Below are 18,108 nucleotides of genomic sequence, written 5' to 3'. Positions count from 1 at the left end.
CACACCAACTGCGCAATACACAATAGGCCCGTCAAAAATGTCAGCTCCAGGCCCATGTGGACCTTAATCTGGCACTGTCCATGATACAGATGCTGGCCTGCTTAATGTAAAGTACCATAACTATAGTGTATGAGTGTAATATCCGTTCCATAGAGATATGTACCTTCTCAGAGAGGTTTCTCTGCTCTGCACAGATGTCCATGATACAGATGCTGGCCTGCTTAATGTAAAGTACCATAACTACAGTGTATGAGTGTAATGTCCGTTCCATAGAGATATATACCTTCTCAGAGAGGTTTCTCTGCTCTGCACAGATGTCCATGATACAGATGCTGGCCTGCTTAATGTAAAGTACCATAACTACAGTGTATGAGTGTAATGTCCGTTCCATAGTACGTACCTTCTCAGAGAGGTTTCTCTGCTCTGCACAGATGTCCATGATACAGATGCTGGCCTGCTTAATGTAAAGTACCATAACTATAGTGTATGAGTGTAATGTCCGTTCCATAGTACGTACCTTCTCAGAGAGGTTACTCTGCTCTACACAGATGTCCATGATACAGATGCTGGCCTGCTTAATGTAAAGTACCATAACTACAGTGTATGAGTGTAATGTCCGTTCCATAGTACGTACCTTCTCAGAGAGGTTACTCTGCTCTGCACAGATGCCCATGATACAGATTCTGGCCCATAACTACAGTGTATGCGTGTAATGTCCGTTCCATAGAGATATATACCTTCTCAGAGAGGTTACTCTGCTCTGCACAGATGCCCATGATACAGATTCTGGCCCATAACTACAGTGTATGCGTGTAATGTCCGTTCCATAGAGATATATACCTTCTCAGAGAGGTTACTCTGCTCTGCACAGATGTCCATGATACAGATGCTGGCCTGCTTGCTGATTTCATCTAGAAAGTTGTTACACAGCCCTAGGCTGCAGGTCTTCAGATGGGGGTACTGCAATAAGGACATAATAATAGCAACATAAAGGACTTCAACAAATGATCATTTATTTCTGTGTATGGGTAATCACCTTTTAAATACACAAACTTAAGTAAATTAACAATATACTATACAGTACCACAAATACAAATATATTATTGGTTTGTCATATAGGGGATGTTATGTAGGTTTAAAGGGGTGGTATTCAAATTGCCGGCTATCGGGATCCCAGCTGTCGGGATCCTGATGCCGGAATCTCGACACCCGGTAAAAAAGCCCAGAATCCTCACTCGGGTGGTGGTCCATGCCACCACCTGAGGGGGAATATAACTCTGTGGCAGCTGAAGGTTACCAACGGGCCCAAAGCCTCGGCCGAGGAGATCCAAGCGTCAGTCTCCTGCCCGTCGGGTCCCGACAGCCTACATATCATACTGAATCCATTTAAAGTGCAGATGCAGAGTTTAGTTTTCCTGAAATACTGTACGAACACATCCCAACTTTGTGGTTTGGAATCACTTTGGGATTCAAGTCCCTGCTCGTTGCCAGTTGTGTGTTGTCAGTTCAGAACTCGGATTTAAAAACCGAACTCGGGTTTTGGATTGCATGTAAACAGGTCTAAATCACATGAATTTAGCAGTTTTTATTGATTTTGATCAATTTTGTTATAAATGTTTACTGATTTTTACTGATTTTAAAGAAATCCAAAACCTAACAAAAAAAAAAAAACAGATTCGAACCAAAACACTTAAGTGTGGTTTTGGCAAAACCAAAACACAATGATGAATTATAACCAAAATCAAAACCAAAACATGGGGGTCCATGTACATGTCTAGTTTAAAGGTGAAAAAAACCTGTGAATGTGAGACACTGCTATGGGCCTAGAGAGTATTCTGACTGCCAAATTATCTGAATTACCAGTTGTCCCTTTTGGAACAATAACTGCAGCTGCCTAAAGTTAGGCTTACCATATTGTACTATCCCATTAACCTGGGACACTCATGAATTACACAGGTTCTGTGGCTGATTAAAACCAGATGTCATGCAGGCTTGAAATCAGCCAACCACAGAAGCTGTGTAATGCATTAGTGTCCCAGTTTCAAGACATAGTATGTTAGGCCTAACTAAATTGCGCTTGTTGGTAAGAAATACTGCAGTCAGCCATCTTGTAAGTTGGATCAACATAGTGAAAGCTGCATAGCATGGGACTATACAGAAGCAGAGACCTCACTTGAATATTATATTGGTCTCTGACATCTCACCTTGTCCTTGCCTTTTGCTACTCACATGAACTAACTTACCCTTATTTTGTCTATCCCTATGGGCTGTAACACACGCTCCGGTTTTCCCCGGATGGCAAAAAGCCGGATAAACTTTGACCGGCTTTTTGCCATTCGGCAGGGTTTTTCACACACAACGGCTTTGAGCCATGTGTAATGCGGTGACCATGCGCAGCAGCAGCGACTAAAAAAAAGCTGTGTGTGAAAGCTCCCCTTCACACACACGGGTCACTGCCTCCAAAGACGGCACAGCCCCGGCCCGGCAGCCGGACCTTCCGGTGGATAGTTCCGGCTGCAACCCGGCAGCCGCGCCGGGGCCGTGCCGTGTGAAAGGACACATTGCTCTCAATGTGTCTTAGCAGCACGGCCGCATAAAAAAGCCGTCCGGGATTTTGCCGGGCGGTGGGAGCCAGCGCATGTGTTACAGCCCTAAGACTCGGGATCCCGGCGCCCAGCATACCGGTGCCAGGATCCTGACCGCCGGTATGCCAGCAGTGGGGAGAGCGCATTTCATTCTCCCTCCAGGAGGGTTGTGGACCCCCAAAGAGGGAGTATAGTTGTCCATATGCCGGCTGTCGGGATTCCGGCGCGGGTATGCTGAGCGCTGGGATCCCGACAGCCGGCATATCAAATGCCTCCCCTAAGGCAGCACAGGGAGCTAATATACTCGCTCACTCTTTAAAATCCTTTATTGCTTTAATTTCACCTAGGAAATAGCTCTTATTTAGGAGGCACGGTATAGTTTTACACCTTTCTGTCAGGCTTGGATTTGTTTGTGGGTCTGGACTAGGGATTACCATGGGAGTGGAATGTGGAAGGCTGGGTCAGAGGCTCAATGACTTAATATAACTCTTCTTCATGCAGGATAGAAGAGTGAAGAGAGATAAGGTGATTTAGTGCTTACTATGAAGTGTAGAACCGACAAGCTGTGTCGGATTGCTGGAACACAAAGGCTTAGATTCTGGGATGCGGAACAGTAACAGCTATTTAGAATTACTGGGTTATGACTAGTTACTTAGGCACAGATACTAGTATGCGGATCAGGATTACTGGGTTGCAACGAGTTTCTTAGGCTCGGGTGCTGGAGTGCAGAGCAGTACCAACTTCTCAGGATTACTGGGTTGCGATACAGTTACTTAGACTTAGATGTCAGGATGCAGAGCAGTACCGGCTATACATGATTGCTGGAGCATGACCAGCTACTCAGGATTGCTGGATGCCAGGTTTTAAAGCAGTACCGGCTATACAGGATTGCTGAATCACGACCAACTGCTCAGGATTGCTGGATGCTGGATTGCGGATCGGTACTGGCTATACAGGATTGGTGGAGCACAACCAGCTACTCAGGATTGCTGAATGCTGGGTTGCAGAGCAGTATCGGCTATACAGGATTGCTGGATGAAGTCAGTAGGTGCTAAGGTGTTAACTGCACAGGTATCAATGATCAAGCTGCTAGGCACTGAAAGACACTGAGCAGAGGCCACAGCAGGTCTGTAGACAACAAAGCACTGACAACCAGAAAGTTACTTTGCCGGATCTTTATACCCCTGGGTCTCTGATGATTGGTCAGAGGAGTCATCTGACCACTGACTCCCGATTGTATCCTGACCGATCATCCAATCTGTATTGTCTTAGCTGCTCCCAGCTGATGCACCTTCCTGCTTTACTTCATTGGTGCTCCGCAGACATGTAACAAGAACCAAGATGGCAGCGCCGGTGCGGGAGAGGTGTGAGAGCGCCCCGCAGGGCCGCACCATGCACGCTCATTTTGTAACACATTCTCTTTACTGTTCCTTCAGCTACATTATGAACACTCAATAATAGTTGAAAAAAATGGCTGATTTACTTAACCATTGTTTTAGTACTAAATATATCTAACTTCACAGTGTGTAAATTATATATATTTTAATCGAACGTGAACTACAGTAATACACGTATTCTGTGGAGCCCAATGTCTCATCCAAGCTTCAGCAACATGAAAATTTAAAATTCTGCTAGAAGATTTGTTTTAATATTTGTTATCTCTTTATCCCTCATGCGGAAAGTTGATCCAAATGAATAAAGACAAAGGAACTGAGAGACACTGTTCCTTTCCTCTTTTGTTGTTTATTACTCCCTCTTGGATTTCACTGTCACCCAATCAAAAATGAGTGTTCTCTGATCCCCCACAGGAGTACGTGAGGCAATAAATGTACAGTACAGGTTATCAATGAAAAAGCTTAACAGCATCACTTTGAGAAGACATGTATTTGTACCACAATTGAATCTGCAGCCATTACTAGAAACCAGAAAGATTAATGTATAATTAATAAGATAACTGGCCTCAAGTAACAACACAAGGAACATAAACACACTGCAAGTCTAAACAACAGAATCCATGTAAAGGCCAGGTGGGCTATTAGTTACTATTGCTATGAATGTAATGCCGCATCTCACCTCCTCTGGGCACATCTCATGGGTGCAACTTGAGAAGTGAGCACAAGCCAACGGGAAGGAAATGGAGTAACGCATAGCGGACGGCTCGTCCAATGATAATAACAGCATCTTCTCAAATGTGCGAACATGAAAACTAGGAGGAAACACAAATAAGAAACTTTGTGACTGCCATGATATATGTATAGTAAAACATTAGGCACGGCTAAATTCTGTTCAACTGTAGAAATATCACCTAAGAATTTTATGGTTCTTTAAAAATAACTGCATAGCTGTAGATGTCTATCTTGACTGTCTATCATTTATAAATTAGATTATTTCAGGAAGCTTCCCAATCAGAGAAGAAGAGAGAGGCGGCTGCATATTCATGTAGTACAACATTCATTGTCAATAATAATATTATCTTAACTGTACTGACTCCGTCAGCATAAATAACAAAGTGCATACTGTCCATACAATTACACAGTAGTCCTACATGCTGGACTATGGGGGGTATCCAATTAAGGGCCATTTTTTCGACTGTTAAAAAAAACGGCACTAATTCGACGCAATGTATTCAATTGCGGGCATTTTCGACCATGCTGTTTCACTTTTTTTATGACTACAGAGAGAGGTAGAGTCTTGTTTACTTATATGTATTTATATTAATCACAAGCTCCTAATGAAATTTATGGCCATTTGTACAACGTTTATAACATTTTATATATTTTTTCTTCATTTGACTAAGTCGGCAGTTCTAGGGTTTGTGTGTTTGGGCGGGATTTACTAAGGAAAAATGCTGTAAAATCAACGTTTTCGGGGTTTTACCGCATTTTCGAATGCACTAAGGAGGTAATTCAGAGTTGATCGTAGCAGCAAATTTGTTAGCAGTTGGGCAAAACCATGTGCACTGCAGGTGTGGCAGATATAACATTTGCAGAGACGGTTAGATTTGGGTGGGTTATTTTGTTTCTGTGCAGGGTAAATACTGGCTGCTTTATTGAGAGGGCTTGCTGGGGTCTCTGTCACCTCTCAGCCCTGGGAGGTGACGTCTGTAGTCAGTCCCGAGCTCCTCCTCCTCTTCCCTGCAGACGGAAGTACAGCCGGTTATGTTTATGGGGCAGGAGGAGGCTGGGATCCAGGACTGCGTTAGGGAGGCTGCCAGCAGTCAGGTATGCGGGGACGGCGTAAATGGCGCTGCGCGGTGGAGGTGGCAGGATGCATCGGAATACGGAAAGAAGTCCATAGGCTTCTATAGGGCATCGCCATAAAAAGCTGGCGATATCCGTTGTGTCGATAAGCAGCCGGACAGGTCTTAGGGCCTAATTCAGAGTTGATCGCAGCAGCAAAGATTTTAACAGTTGGGCAAAACCATGTGCACTGCGGGGGGGGGGGGGGGGGGCCAGATATAACATGTGCAGAGAGAGTTAGATTTGGGGGGGTCTTCAAACTGAAATCTAAATTGCAGAAAATAAAGCAGCCAGTATTTACCCTGCACAGAAACAATAACCCACCCAAATCTAACTCTCACTGCAAATGTTATATCTGCCCCCCCGCAGTGCACATGGGGGGTAATTCAGATCTGATCGCAGCAGCAATTTGTTAGCTAATAAGCAAAACCATGTGCACTGCAGGGGAGGCAGATATAACACGTGCAGAGAGAGTTAGATTTGGGTGGGTGTTTTTGTTTCTCTGCAGGGCAAGTACTGGCTGCTTTATTTTCACACTGCAATTTACTGTAGACTTCAGTTTGAACACAACCCACCCAAATCTAACTCTCTCAGCACATGTTATTTAAAAATGGGGATCGTAATGTGATACCTCGCCCCCTTCTCATGAGGCTTCGCCCCTTCTCATGAGTCTCCACTTCCTTTCGGGCTGCCCGAGGAATACAAAAGTTGGGAGGTATGCAGTACTACTGCATGTACACAAATCTTAATATGATAAGACACGAATCTAAGACTCAATAAGATATGAGAACACGGTCTCAATCTAAATTCGGAAGCTAATTATAAATATAATATAGCACCAACCAAAATATGGAGAGGTCAGAGGTCTCGGTAAGTAGCTCTTCCACAGAGTCCAGCATCCAGGTGTGAAACATGATGAGGTTCATCACTTTGCCCAGGTCTGGGTTGTCACGCAAAGACAGTGGAGCTTTTGATACACTGGTATATGCCTAACAGCAAGGGAGAGGTCACACTCGGAAAAATAAACAATAAACAGAGTAATGTGATAGTCAAAAAGAAACATAAGATTGTCTGCAGCAAAAAACAAAAACATTTATATACAGGTTAATATGCTGCTTATAAACCAGAGGTTAAAGTGAGCCAGAACGGGGCGGAACTGCATTCTGTCAGTTCCATTTGGAGATGGAACCAGTTCCGCCTCCTCCAGCTCACTTAACCCAGTGAGATGCCCAGAGCTGCAGTGAAATGCTGGGCTCCCACTGAGATTGTGTTACCAGCGGGCGCCTGGCTCATTCCCCTCAGCGGCAGCCGGAGGCAGGAGCTCATTCCTGAGCTCCTGCTTCTGACTCATTCAGTGTGTGGCTGTACGCTATGGGAGAGACGTCATGACATCTCTCCCATAGTTCCAAGAAGCGGGCGGCCAGGTGGAGGGCAGCGGTCCGGAAGCAGAAGCGGTGCTGGCGAGTATTGTGGTTTGTTTTTTTAAATGTGTGTGTGTAAGTGCTGCTACTGGTTTGGGGGAAGGGGGGACCAGCTGGGGGCAAACCAACAGGGGGCATATATCTCCTGGGGGTATAACTACAGCGGGCATATATATACTGGGGGCATATCTACTGGGGACATAACAACAGCGGGCATATCTACTGGGGGCATAACTACAGGGGGCATATATTCCAGGGGCATAACTACAGGGGGCATAACTTCTGGGGGCATAACTACTGGGGGCATATATACTGGGGGCATATTTTCTGGGTGCAATACTACACGGGGGCATTACTACTGGGGGCATAACTATGGCATAACTATGGCATAACATATATATGCCCCAGCTACTGGGGGCATAACTATGGGGGCATTACTTCTGGGGTCAATACTACACAGGGGCATTACTACTGGGGGCACTACTAATGAGGACACTGCATAGGGGGCACTTAATAAGGGGCATCACTCCTGGGGACATAAGGGGCACTACTACTGGGGGCATTGTTTAAGGGGCACCAATACTATGGGCTCTACATAAGGGACACTACAACTGTGGCCACTATTACTACAGTGGGCATTGCATAAGAGGCACTACTGCTGTGGGCATTATGTGTATTTGGGGTGCTACTACTGTGGGCTTTGTGTATAACGGGCACTAATGTGTGTCATAACATGAATAAGGTACACTACTCTGTGGTGTAATGTGAACCATGGCCCTAATTGTGTGGAGTTTGTATATTCTCCCCGTACTTGCGTGGGTTTCCTTCGGGTACTCCAGTTTCCTCCCACAATCCAAAAATATACTGACAGGTTAATTGGCTGCCAATAAAAATTAACCCTAGCGTGAATGTGTGTGGTGTACATGTGGTAGGGAATATAGATAGTAAGCTCCACTGGGCAGGGACTGATGTGAAAGGCCAAATATTCTCTGTAAAGCGCTGCGGAATATGTGTGCGCTATATAAATAACTGGTAATAATAATAATAATAGATTGTGCTACTGTGCAGCGTAATTTGAATTGCAGATACTATTGGGTGACCACACCCCTTGCTTTTTGGGAACACGCATTGCACAAGCATGGGGGGTGTGGGAGTGAGTTTTAACCACCTCTCTAGGACCACTTTAAGCACTGTTATAAATTATATGGTAATGGGCAGAAGAAGTAGTTAAGATCTGTGATCATATAAAAAAAAAAAAAAAGCTCCAAGTAGAATGCTTTACACAGTTCACAGTAATCTGAGGTGACTTCTAGTATCATAATCATTTTCAGTAGTGAGTGCCTTATTCCCTATTATAAAAATGCTTTCTTAAAAACATTGAAGTGATGACATCAGGACTCCTCCATTACAAGAGATGACAGCAGAATTCATTGTTTATACTGTACTAATATTTAATACACCAATTTCTTCTGTCAGGATTATCTGCTTGAGATGTACTACTACCATCATGGCTATGTGCAAATGATTTCTTTTAAGCCAGGGCCACAGCACTTTGGTACCAGTATAAACTCTCATAAAAATATCCATGCATATTACAGTTCTAAGAGATTCAGTTCATAATTACATTTAAATGTACAGCCCATATGTAATAGCCTGCAGGGGCAAACGCAGGATTTAGTCAGGGGGTTTCCGTGGGGTCTACTGCGGCATACCGGCGCTCGGGATCCCGACGCCCGGCATACCGGTGCCGGTATACTGACCGCCGGTATGCCGGCAGCGGGGCGAGCACAAAAGAGCCCCTTGCGGGCTCACTTCACTCGCCATGCTGTGGGCACAGTGGCGCGCTACATGCGCCATGCTATTTATTCTCCCTCCAGGGGTGTCGTGGACACCCCAAGAGGGAAAATAGTTGCCGGTATGCCCGGTGTCGGGATTCCAGCGCCGGTATGCTGAGCGCCGGAATCCGGACAGCCGGCATATGAAGTGCCACCCGTTTCCTTGTGTGTATGTACGTATATATGTATACTGTATGTGTATATATATTATATATATATAGATAATTATATATACATATATATTATATATACATATGTATTGCACACAAATTCATACATACACACATACATACACAAACAAACAAACACATGTACTTACATAAATACATACCTACAAAGACATACAAACTTCATATACAGTATACATACTGTATATGTTATACATACCAGGCACCAGGGTCTGGGAGGCAGGAGCACACTAGCGGCAGTCACTGTGAGGACAGAGGGAGCTGCTATGGCTGAGCATGTGCAGCCAGCAGCTCCCCCCCGGACATTCTCTATGCAGAGAGCTACTGTACGTTCCGCGGTCGCGATTGCGATCACAGCTTTTACTGAGACAGAGACAGCAGTGTCTCCGTCTCAAAAATAAAAGGTTTTGCTCATCGGGGGGGGGGGGGTTGGTTCCAGGTTGACACAAGCATTAGGTTGATATGAGCAAGATCAACATGAGAAAAGGTTACCATTACCAATTGTAGTCTACGTGGATCGCACAGTATGAAAAGTTTAAAAAAATGAAGAAAAAAAATTGTGAAAAACTCATGTTGACCTTTTGTCATGTCGACATAGAACATGTCGAACTAGTGACCATGTTGACCTAGAAACCCTGTTGAACTAATGCATGTCGACCAATAGTGGTCAACCTATCCTAGTGACTGTCGACCTAAGTGTGGTAGACCTAGAGACCGGATACCAGTGGAAGCACCTAGCACTTATCCATGGTAAGTCTAAAACTGCTGGGTTAACTAACCATGTATTGATTTAATAACAAACTGTATTGAAAATGATGTTAGTTGGTGTAGTTAGTTTCACCATAGAAAGTCTACTAGTCTGTAGAAAAGGAAGGATAACTTTCTCCAAAACAGTGATCTTCTGTTATGCGGGCATTACTGTAGGCTTAGCAATGGGAGACAATAAAAGTATGCAAAAACCGTGTTACTGGCATGATCTTTGATTTACCTATTTTCATTACAAACACACATCCTCATTTTTACAAACACAAAGTCTCATTTCTAATGAAAGCCATGGTGATTATGCCAGACATTGCTATGGGGTTGTTAAATGCTGTACATTTTGTATCTCTATTTTCTATTAACAATAAAATATCTACAGTAAATAATACAAACAGGAACTGCAGAGTACGAAGAACGATGGTGTTTGATAAAAAATGTTTGTTTTATTTTAGTGACATCTAGTGGCCACTACAATTATTGCAGCTCAAATGTAGAACGCCTATCCCAAATGTCACTTGTCTATGAAAATAATAAACTATTTTGAGCTCCATCCTCAAAGCCAATACGTTGTCCTGTGTGTTAGGAGAAAGTTGTGCTAATGTGGGTTCTCACCTGCAGCCGGAACCAATCAAGCCTTAAAGCTCTAAAATCAAATGTCTCCTTGTTGTCAACTGCAGTAGAGAATACAAAAGTCATAGTTAAACATGGGAATAGGGGAAAGAAATTAAAATATTTTTAACTTTGGAAAAAGACAAAGTATTATCTAAAATTGGGGCACTCCAAAATTATGAGATTTTTTTCTATAGCTGCTATCTAAGATTATAAGAAAGAAAATGAACGTGATTGCATCCAGTTCAAGACGATGATGGAGGGAAGGGTTTAGAATGTGGTCTGTTTGAAGTGTTTAAAACTGTTACTATTCTTTATTGTTCTTAAACTCCAAATTCAGAGGTACAGTATTTTTGGATTCCTTTAGTTGTATTGATCTGAATAATAAATATTTGTATGTATCACAGAAGTATTTTATAATTACATAATTATTGAAAACTGGTGATGGGCAACAGATAGCACTGGGGCTGCATGTGGTCCCTTAAGGCTCCAATTACAGGCCTCAGTCGTTACTGCTTTGTTGGTATATTTGTCTGCTGCAGGTTGCAATATTTGTTTCAAATGACTGTTGATATATTATTACAGATAGGTGTCTCTTTCATTGATTAATTGCATTCATTTAAGGCCCTGTTGAAGAGTAGAGGGACACCCATTGCTCCTCCTGAAGTTGCCATAGACAACCCACTCTATTGTCTCTGGTACTTCCACCACTGTTTGTTCATACCATTGTAATTCTCCGTGTAATGTGCTACAAACACTTTGAGGGATATCCAGTTACCCGCGGTAAATTACCGCAGGTAATGATATCACCCATGGTTATCCTATTAGCTTCGATAAGCTGCGGCTTATCGGGGCTATTCTATACTGCATTGGGGCCGGCTACGGACAGCTCCTGGTGCAGCCCCCCACCTTCGGCTCCCCCCGGTCACATGACCGCTCTTCCATCATGTGACAGCTGCCAGGGGCGGGGTGAAAGGGGGGGGATGCGGGTCACGGCGCTGCTCCGGCTTCCCCGCCGGGGGTCCCAGCACTGAGTGCCGGATCCCGGGCTGCAGCGCCTCCCTGCTGCTGCTGAAGCAGGCATGGGACACTGCAGATTATCGGGGATTTTGTTTCACCTGACAGTGGCAGGTGGGGAGTTTAACTGGTGCGGTACACCTGTCAAACCGTAACGCAGGTGTCCTAAGGCGAGCTCAGGGAGGACAGAAACCACCCGTGGAGCAGAAGGGCAAAAGCGATACACATTTCACTCAAATTTTGAGGCATTTTTTGCCAATGCCTTTTCTCTTAAAAAAAAAAAAAAGTGAAAAGGCATTTGCAAAAATGCCTTAAAAACTGGTGAAAACAGGTCGCAATTGAATAGGCAGAGGGGCAAATTCAATAGCTCCGAGATTACACTCCCCCCCCCCCCCCCCATGAATCAACAATGATCTCTAGAACGTCCTTTTTTTCTCATTACCATTCCATGCCCACTCTCAGGTCTTCTCTAATGCTGCTCCATACTGTATGTGTAAATCTGGCATATATATCCTGTGCACATCCCTATAAGGGATTATCCAGTATTTTAATGTGTGCATGGCACTTGGTAAGATGTTTCTTTAATTTCTTGTTCTACTACATTATAGCTTTTGGGTTGCTATGTTAGCTTCACATTTAATCAATTTCCCATTGCTTAAATTACATATTGCCATGCAGCAGAGAAGCGCAATTCCTTTCAGGCCACTACATTCTCCTTCCCACTCCCACACACATTAGATTAGTATAAAGTTTTACTTAGGTGAAAGAAGCTTTTAAATTATCACTCAAAGTCACAGCTCAAGACAGGGACAGAACTGCTGGAGGCAATGGAGTCGGTTACCTCTGGGCTCCAGCCTAAAGGGGGGCACCCCTCCATTGTCCCAGCCAGCATCCAGCCCAGGTCACTGGCGGCGCCAGCAATAAGCAGAAAGAGGGACCTCATTCACTTGAGATACCTGTGGCAGCCGCTGCTATCTAAACACTTCTTCCCTGCTCCTTGCACTTTGTGTGCTATCAGCCAGCTCCACTCCACCTCCTCCTCTCAGCTCCACAACTCTTAAGGTGCATACACACTGTGCGATGTGTGCTTACGATTTTGACTATATAGTTAAAATCGTCAGAAAAGTAAGTACATATCGCACTGCGTGTACACAGCTTGCCATACCAATGCGGGTTCCCGCAGGAACCAGAGCCGGCCCTAACCAATATGATGTCCTAGGCAAGATTTTGGCTGGTGCCCCCTAGCACCACCGCTGGTTCCGCCTCTGACCTTGCACGTCTTTCCCAGCACCATCACCCCTCACCCATAGCAGTACTTATTTTGGTGTTTGTACCCCCTATATTTTAAATAGGAACAGTTCGCTCATTTGGCACACAGCCCAAAAAGGGGTGTGTTTTTGCTGGCAAGGGGCATGGCCACACAATAGTAACCCCAATTCCAATTACGTCACACAGTACTGCAACTTTATTCACATTTGATCATGCGATAGTGTCCATAATTCATATTACATCCCACAGTAATATCATTTTACCTTATAAACGTTACTCCTCACAGTAGAGCCCCTTATTCACATTACATCACACTGAATTGCTCCTTATTCACATTACACCACACCCTATTGCTCTTTATTCAAATTAGATGACACAGTAGTGCCCTTTCTATACGCAACGACACATAGTAAAGCACCTTATACACATAATGCCACAGAGTAATGCCCCTTACACATATGAGACACATTATTAATGTCCTTATAAACATAACGCACCTTACGCATTATGACAACCTTTATTAATGTCCTTTTACACATAATGTCCCTTACACATATGCCGCATATTATTAGTGCCCCTATACGCATAATGACAAACATACAGTAGTACCCTGTTACACATATGCCGCACATTATTAATGCCCTTATACACATAATGACACACATAGTGCCACTTATACATATGTTGCACATTATTAATGCATTTTTACATGACACACATAATGCTCCTTACACATATTCCGAACACTACTCACATACACACAGCACTCACACTGCCACTAACACTGTGACCTCTGCCTCTGCTTGGATACAGATGTGTCCTCATAAATCTTGCCTCAATGCTAATGTTGGGCACCTTTTTTTTAAATAAAAATGCATCTTATTTGCATTGCTATGTGGCTAGGATGCACAAGCAGCTTCTGCTGATTAAAATGATATGCAGCATGCCTATATACTGTGTGAAACTGTGGCTGTATCTGCATATGAAATGTTACACACAGAATATAGGCATGCTGCATATCATTTTAATCAGCAGAAGCTGCTGATGTCCCTAGGTATATCAAATGCCCTAGGCAATTGCCTAGTTTGCCTATGCCTATGGCCGGCTCTGGCGGGAACGGTATCGTAAGAAAAAATAGACTGCAGGCAAGGCAATTTTGACAATATTGTCTACAATCTAGTTTCTAGTATTGTCAAAATTGTTTATAGTCAAAATTGTACAAAGCCAAAATCGCACCGTGTGTACAGTCAATATAAGGGATGAGCGGGTTGGGCTCCCTGGGAACCTAACCCCCCTGAACTTTGAGATATGAGCCCGGATCCAAGTCAGGCTCGGTTTTTCGCTCCTAAATCGGATCTGAAAATTAGGCAAAACATCATCATCCTGCTGTCGGATCTAGCGGGTTTTGGATTCTATATATAGTCCCGGTCATTGGCGCCATCTTCACTCCGGACTTGGAGAGTGTACAGTAAGGATATGTTCCTTCTGTGCTGTATTCCTGTGCTGTAATCGGATAGGCAGGTTAGGGAAGGGGGTTAGGAGAGAGTAGATGGGTTGCAGTAGGAGAGTTGAGTTAACCTGGGGTGCTGCTTGTGTAGGTGTGCTGTGACTGTCACTGTGTTAGGGCCCTGCATAGTAGACAGTGCACTGCATATAGCATAGTGTGGCTGTGTATAGGACCAGGTGTTGTTCTCTAAGGGGCTGTGTACTGCCATGCACTACTGCTATATACCGCAGTGGCGGAACTACCGCCAGTACAAGCGGTGCCTTGCACTGGGGCCCACCACTGTCAAGGGGCACAAAGCCAGCGCGGCATATAATGAGTCAAACTGACTCATTACATGCCACTGTGTGCTGCGAGCCACCGCCGCCCGCCGAGGAGAGGAGCAGCAGGGACGCAGCGGCCACAGGGGGGGTAAAGGAGAAGGAGGGAGCCGCAGCAGCGCAGTGTAATAGGTGGAGGCGCTATTGCAGCTGTCCCTCTCCTTCTACATAGGCTGCCCGCCGCCGCTGTGAATGCTGGGATGCGCTTCCCTCATCACAGCGGCGGCGGGCAGCCTATGAGGAAGGAGAGGGACAGCTGCAGTAGCACCTTCACCAATTACACTGCGCTGCTGCGGCTCCCGTGTCCCCCTCCCTCCTCCTTCTTCTCCCTTGCCTGGGATCATCATCTGCCAGAAGCTGCACCGAGGAGCCTATCTATTCTGTCAGTCTGCCTTAATGTGTGAAAAGGGGGACACTGTCTGCCATAATGTGTAAAAAGGGGACGCTGTATGCCGTAATGTGTAAAAAAGGGGACGCTGTCTGCCGTAATGTGTAACAAAGAGGACGCTGTCTGCTGTAATGTGTAAAAAGGGGATGCTGTCTGCCGTAATGTGTAAAATAGGGGACGCTGTCTGCCGTAATGTATAAAAAGGAGGACTGTCTGCTATAATGTGTAAAAAGGGGACACCGTCTGCCGTAATGTGTAAAAAAGGGGACACTGTCTGCCGTAATGTGTAAAAACGGAACACTGCCGTAATGTGTAAAAAGGGGACGCTGTCTGCCGTAATGTGTAAAAAGGGGACGCTGTCTGCCGTAATGTGTAAAAAAGGGGACGCTATCTGCCGTAATGTGTAAAAAAGGGGATGCTGTCTGCCGTAATGTGTAAATGGTGGACTCTGTCTGCCGTAATGTGTAAAAAGGGGACGCTGTCTGCCGTAATGTGTAAAAAGGGGAATCTGCCCGCCATAATGTGTAAAAGGGGCTCTACCTGGTGTAGTGGTGCTACTGTGCGGCGTAATTTGAATAATGGAGACTACTGTGCACCGTTATATGAATTAGTATTATTTTGTGGCCACACCTCTTCCCCATGAAGCCATGTCCCTATATTTTTTGCGCACACTGCCCCTGTTTTACATAGAGGGGGGTGCTCTGATGCTGTTTCTTGCACACAGCTCCAAAATGTCTAGTTACGGCACTGTTGCTAGGTATCCATTTCCCTGGCCTTGAGCAGGTCCCCCTCACCAGATCCTCTCCAGGGGTGAGGGGGTGGACTTGGACGGGATGAGGGGGGCCCAAAGTATTTTGTCGCACCTGGGCCCACCTCTTGCTAGTTGCGTCACTGATATACAGTATCCTCTGTGTGTGATCTAAAGCAAAAAATATATTCTTATTGATGTGTCACTCTGACTACTAGTACAGCGGTTGCCGTACACTACTGCTATATATCCTCTGTGTGTGATCCAGAGCAAAAATATATATTTCTATTGGTGCGTCACTCAGTGACGAATACCAGGACTGCCATACACAACTGCTATATATCCTCTGTGTGTGATCCAAAGCAAAAAATATATTTCTATTGGTGTGTCACTCAGTGACGACTACCAGTACTGCTGTACACTACTGCTATATATCCTCTGTGTGATCCAGAGCAAAAAAATATTTCTATTGATGCGTCTGCCATACACTACAGCTATATATCCTCTGTATGTGATCCAAAGCAAAAAATATATTTCTATTGGTGTGTCACTCAGTGACGACTACCAATACTGCTGTACACTACTGCTATATATCCTCTGTGTGATCTAGAGCAAAAAAAATAAGATTTTACTTACCGGTAAATCTATTTCTCGTAGTCTGTAGTGGATGCTGGGGACTCCGTAAGGACCATGGGGATAGACGGGCTCCGCAGGAGACATGGGCACTTTAAGAAAGAATTTAGGTTCTGGTGTGCACTGGCTCCTCCCTCTATGCCCCTCCTCCAGACCTCAGTTAGAGAAACTGTGCCCAGAAGAGCTGACAGTACAAGGAAAGGATTTTGGTAATCCAGGGCAAGACTCATACCAGCCACACCAATCACACCGTATAACAAGTGATAACGACCAGTTAACAGTATGACAAATAACAGAGCATCCGGTCAAACCCTGATGCAACCATAACTTAACCCTTATTGAAGCAATAACTATATACAAGTATTGCAGAAGAAGTCCGCACTTGGGACGGGCGCCCAGCATCCACTACGGACTACGAGAAATAGATTTACCGGTAAGTAAAATCTTATTTTCTCTAACGTCCTAGTAGATGCTGGGGACTCCGTAAGGACCATGGGGATTATACCAAAGCTCCCAAACGGGCAGGAGAGTGCGGATGACTCTGCAGCACCGATTGAGCAAACACAAGGTCCTCCTCAGCCAGGGTATCAAACTTGTAGAACTTTGCAAAAGTGTTTGAACCTGACCAAGTAGCCGCTCGGCAAAGCTGTAATGCCGAGACCCCTCGGGCAGCCGCCCAAGAACAGCCCACCTTCCTTGTGGAATGGGCCTTAACTGATTTTGGCAGCGGCAATCCAGCCGCAGAATGAGCCTGCTGAATCGTGTTACAGATCCAGCGAGCAATAGTTTGCTTTGAAGCAGGAGCACCAAGCTTGTTGACTGCATACAGGATAAACAACGACTCTGTTTTCCTGACCCTAGCCGTTCTGGCTACATAAACCTTCAAAGCCCTGACCACATCAAGTAACTCGGAATCCTCCAAGTCAGTAGTAGCCACAGGCACCACAATAGGTTGGTTTATATGAAAGGATGAAACCACTTTCGGCAGAAATTGTGGACGGGTCCGCAATTCTGCTCTATCCGCATGGAAAACCAGATAGGGGCTTTTATGAGACAAAGCCGCCAACTCTGACACACGCCTAGCCGAAGCCAAGGCTAATAGCATGACCACCTTCCACGTGAGATATTTCAACTCCACCGTTTTGAGTGGTTCAAAACAAGTGGGATTTCAGGAAACTCAACACCACGTTAAGATCCCAAGGTGCCACTGGAGGCACAAAAGGGGGATGAATATGCAGCACTCCCTTTACAAACGTCTGAACTTCAGGTAGAGAAGCCAAATCCTTTTGAAAGAAAATGGATAGGGCCGAAATCTGGACCTTAATGGAACCCAATTTTAGGCCCAAATTCACTCCGGACTGTAGGAAGTGAAGGAAACGGCCCAGCTGGAACTCCTCCGTAGGAGCATTCCTGGCCTCACACCAAGCAACATATTTTCGCCATATACGGTGATAATGTTGAGCTGTCACGTCCTTCCTAGTCTTTATCAGCGTAGGAATGACCTCATCCGGAATGCCTTTCTCTGCTAGGATCCGGCATTCAACCGCCATGCCGTCAAACGCAGCCGCGGTAAGTCTTGGAACAGACAGG

The 18,108-nt window shown here is 45.0% G+C and overlaps 1 protein-coding gene across 1 annotated transcript in view; it reads right to left on the bottom strand.

Annotated features, from left to right (window-relative positions):
• Nucleotides 1-18,108, bottom strand: part of NCKAP1L (NCK associated protein 1 like) — a 616,762-nt gene that overhangs the window by 459,241 nt on the left and 139,413 nt on the right. Inside the window, exons 15-18 of the mRNA XM_063952202.1 lie at nucleotides 10,643-10,701; nucleotides 6,668-6,813; nucleotides 4,659-4,791; nucleotides 841-960 (exon numbers count right to left, since the gene is read on the bottom strand). Of these exons, the coding sequence (XP_063808272.1) occupies nucleotides 841-960; nucleotides 4,659-4,791; nucleotides 6,668-6,813; nucleotides 10,643-10,701 (458 nt within the window). The remainder of the gene's footprint in view (nucleotides 1-840; nucleotides 961-4,658; nucleotides 4,792-6,667; nucleotides 6,814-10,642; nucleotides 10,702-18,108) is intronic.

This window comes from Pseudophryne corroboree, chromosome 2 (genome assembly GCF_028390025.1).
Source record: "Pseudophryne corroboree isolate aPseCor3 chromosome 2, aPseCor3.hap2, whole genome shotgun sequence".
NCBI classification, from domain to species: Eukaryota; Metazoa; Chordata; class Amphibia; order Anura; family Myobatrachidae; genus Pseudophryne; species Pseudophryne corroboree.
This window is presented reverse-complemented; position numbering and strand designations above follow the sequence as displayed.